Genomic DNA, 2,754 nt, shown 5'->3' on the forward strand with positions numbered 1-2,754 from the left:
GCTGCCTGGGAGGGCTCATTGGAGAAAAATTCTGCCAGCACATGTGGTGATAGATTAGTGATGTCTGCCAGGGACAGGGAGGGAGATGCACTGCCACACATAGGGAGTGTTCCCTTGTGGTGATAGATTAGTGATGTCTGCCAGGTACAGGGAGGGGGACACATCGGCACACATATGGAGTGTTCCCTCCGGAGGCACAGGCCACAGAAATAATATCTTATGACTTGCCTTTATGCAGGGCCGAATCCATTTACTGTGGTTTCTCAGGATAGATCTTTTCTTAATTTTAAAGTTGGTCTGACCCAAGGGAGAAGGGAGCTGATTGAGGAATCTGAGATGGCAGGGGTCCATCCCACCAGGAAGCCATCACTTTTCCAACCACCTGCCATGGCCAGGCAATGTGTGACACCTGGGACACGCACTGACCCACAGACTTTTTGCAGCAGCCCCTGAGGGCACCAGGGATGCCCTTGACTTCTTCTGCCTGCTTCCAGGGGCTGTGCAGCGTCCAGACAGAGGACATGCATTTGTGCCAGTTAAGAGAGAACAGCCAGGCCAGTGTTCCCTGTCCAAGATGAGTGGCAAACACTTAGCACCTCCAAGACTCAGTTTCCACAACTGTAAACCGGCAGGGTAGGGGTTCATTCTGGGCTTGTGACAAAGCAAAGGGAAGAGGTGGGGAGCTGGCAAGGCAGGGGACAGGTCCCCCATAAGCACCACACAATCCCCATTGGCAAGAGATCCTGCCTCTGTCCACAGAGGTCCAGACAGGGCTGCCCCGTACCTCTCACGACCAGGAACGCCCGGGCTGTGGCAGAGCCCAGGAGATTGTGAGCGACGCAGTCATAGGTGCCTGCATCCCCAGTCTCCACATTCTCCAGCCACAGGCTCCCATCAGGCAGGGTCCGGAGTCGCTGGCTGGCCCGCAAGGGTTGACCCGCCCTCAACCATTCAATGGTGGGTATGGGCTCTCCAGTGGCCTGGCATCGCAGAGCCACGTCATCCCCGGATCTCACTGTCATGTCCTGGGGCTCCACCTGGAACACCGGAGCACCTGTGGGAGGCCCAGGTGGCTTTTAGGAACATTTAATTATTTTTGCATATTCAAGTGGAATATGTTCATTTAGACATACTGAGAAATCCAGAGAGGCAGAAAGAAGAAAATAAGAACTGCATAGGATCCTTCCACCCAGTCATCCTTCCTGAATATTTCCCTCTAGACACTGTTGCTTTATGAAAATATGATCATATGGCCATATCTGCTTTTATTTTATTTTACTTTACTATTTTATTTTATTTTATTTTATTTTATTTTTTGAGACGGAATCTTGCTCTGTCCCCCAGGCTGGAGTGCAGTGGCGCGATCTTGGCTCACTGCAACCTCCGCCTCCTGGGTTCAAGTGATCCTCCCATCTCAGCCTCCTGAGTAGCTGGGATTACAGGCGCCTGCCACCACACCTCACTGACTTTTGTATTTTTAGTAGAGACATGGTTTCGTCATGTTGGCCAGGTTGGTCTTGAACTCCTGACCTCAGGTGATCCACCCGCCTCAGTCTCCCAAAGTGCTGGGGTTACAGGCATGAGCCACCACGCCCGGCCATCTGCTTTTATTTTTCCTCCCCAATAGAGCGTAACTACCTTTCCACGCGGTTGCATATCTGTTGTTAGTGGCTAGGTAGTCTTCTATTGCCTGGCTCTACTGGGATTGGCTAAACCAAGCCTCTCCTACAGGACAGTTAGGCTGCTTCCAATGAAGTCGGGCCATCTGTCAGAACTGCCTCTAGGGCTCTGTCACCTACTGTCGGTGACTCTCACCAAGTCACTCCCTGACCCTCAGTGTTCCCATCTGAAATATGGGGATGATGCTTCCTGTCCACTTACTATCACAGATCCTCCTGGAAGGCTAACATGGAAAGGATGGGAAAGGCCCAGTGCTGGTGAGGCTGCAGAACAAGCAGAACTCGCACACAGTGCGGTGGAAATGCAACGTGGTTCAGCCAAAGTGGGCTGCTGTGTGCCTGCGTGTTCACTTCCTGCGGATGCTGCAGCAAGTTGCAGAAACACGGGAGAAACCGTGGAGGCCAGGAGGCCCACATCAGCCTCACTGGGCCAAAGTTCAGATGCCCTGCTCCCTCCAGAGGTTCTGGGGGACAGCCCATTCCTCACCTCTTCCAGCTTCCGCCCGCCAGCATTCCTTAGCCTGAGGCTACAACAATCCATCCTCTGCCTCCATCTCCACTTTACCTTCTCTCTCTCTCTCTCCTGCCACACTTCCCCAGCTCTCTCTCTCTCTTTTTTTTTTTTGAGACAGAGTCTCACTCTGTCACCTAGGCTGGAGTGCAGTGGTACGATCTCAGCTCATTGCAACCTCTGCCTTCTGGCTTCAAGCAATTCTCCTGCCTCCGCCTCCCAAGTAGCTGGGATTACAGGCGTGCGCCACCACGCCCGGCTAATTTTTGTACTTTTGGTAGAGACGGGCTTTTGCCATACTGATCACACTGGTCTCAAACTCCCAGCCTCAGGTGATCCACCGTCCTCGGCCTCCCAAAGTGTTAGGATTATAGTCGTGAGCCACCACGTCCAGCCCGGGCTCTCTTTTATAAGAATACTTGTAGCCGGGTATGGTGGCTCATGCCTGTAACCCCAGCACTTTGGAAGGCTGAGGTGGGTGGATTGCTTGAACCTAGGCATTTGAGAAGAGTCTGGCAAATATGGTGAAACCCTATTTCTACTAAAAAAAAAAAAAAAAAAATA

At 52.2% G+C, this 2,754-nt stretch overlaps 1 protein-coding gene across 1 annotated transcript in view; it reads right to left on the reverse strand.

The window, feature by feature from the left end:
• The window catches only part of HMCN2 (hemicentin 2), a 163,971-nt gene that overhangs the window by 15,480 nt on the left and 145,737 nt on the right, over nucleotides 1-2,754 (reverse strand). The window contains exon 84 of the mRNA XM_011971201.1: nucleotides 785-1,054. Coding sequence (XP_011826591.1) covers nucleotides 785-1,054 — 270 coding nt within the window. The remainder of the gene's footprint in view (nucleotides 1-784; nucleotides 1,055-2,754) is intronic.

The sequence above is a fragment of the Mandrillus leucophaeus genome, unplaced genomic scaffold, assembly GCF_000951045.1.
Source record: "Mandrillus leucophaeus isolate KB7577 unplaced genomic scaffold, Mleu.le_1.0 Scaffold99, whole genome shotgun sequence".
Taxonomy (NCBI): domain Eukaryota; kingdom Metazoa; phylum Chordata; class Mammalia; order Primates; family Cercopithecidae; genus Mandrillus; species Mandrillus leucophaeus.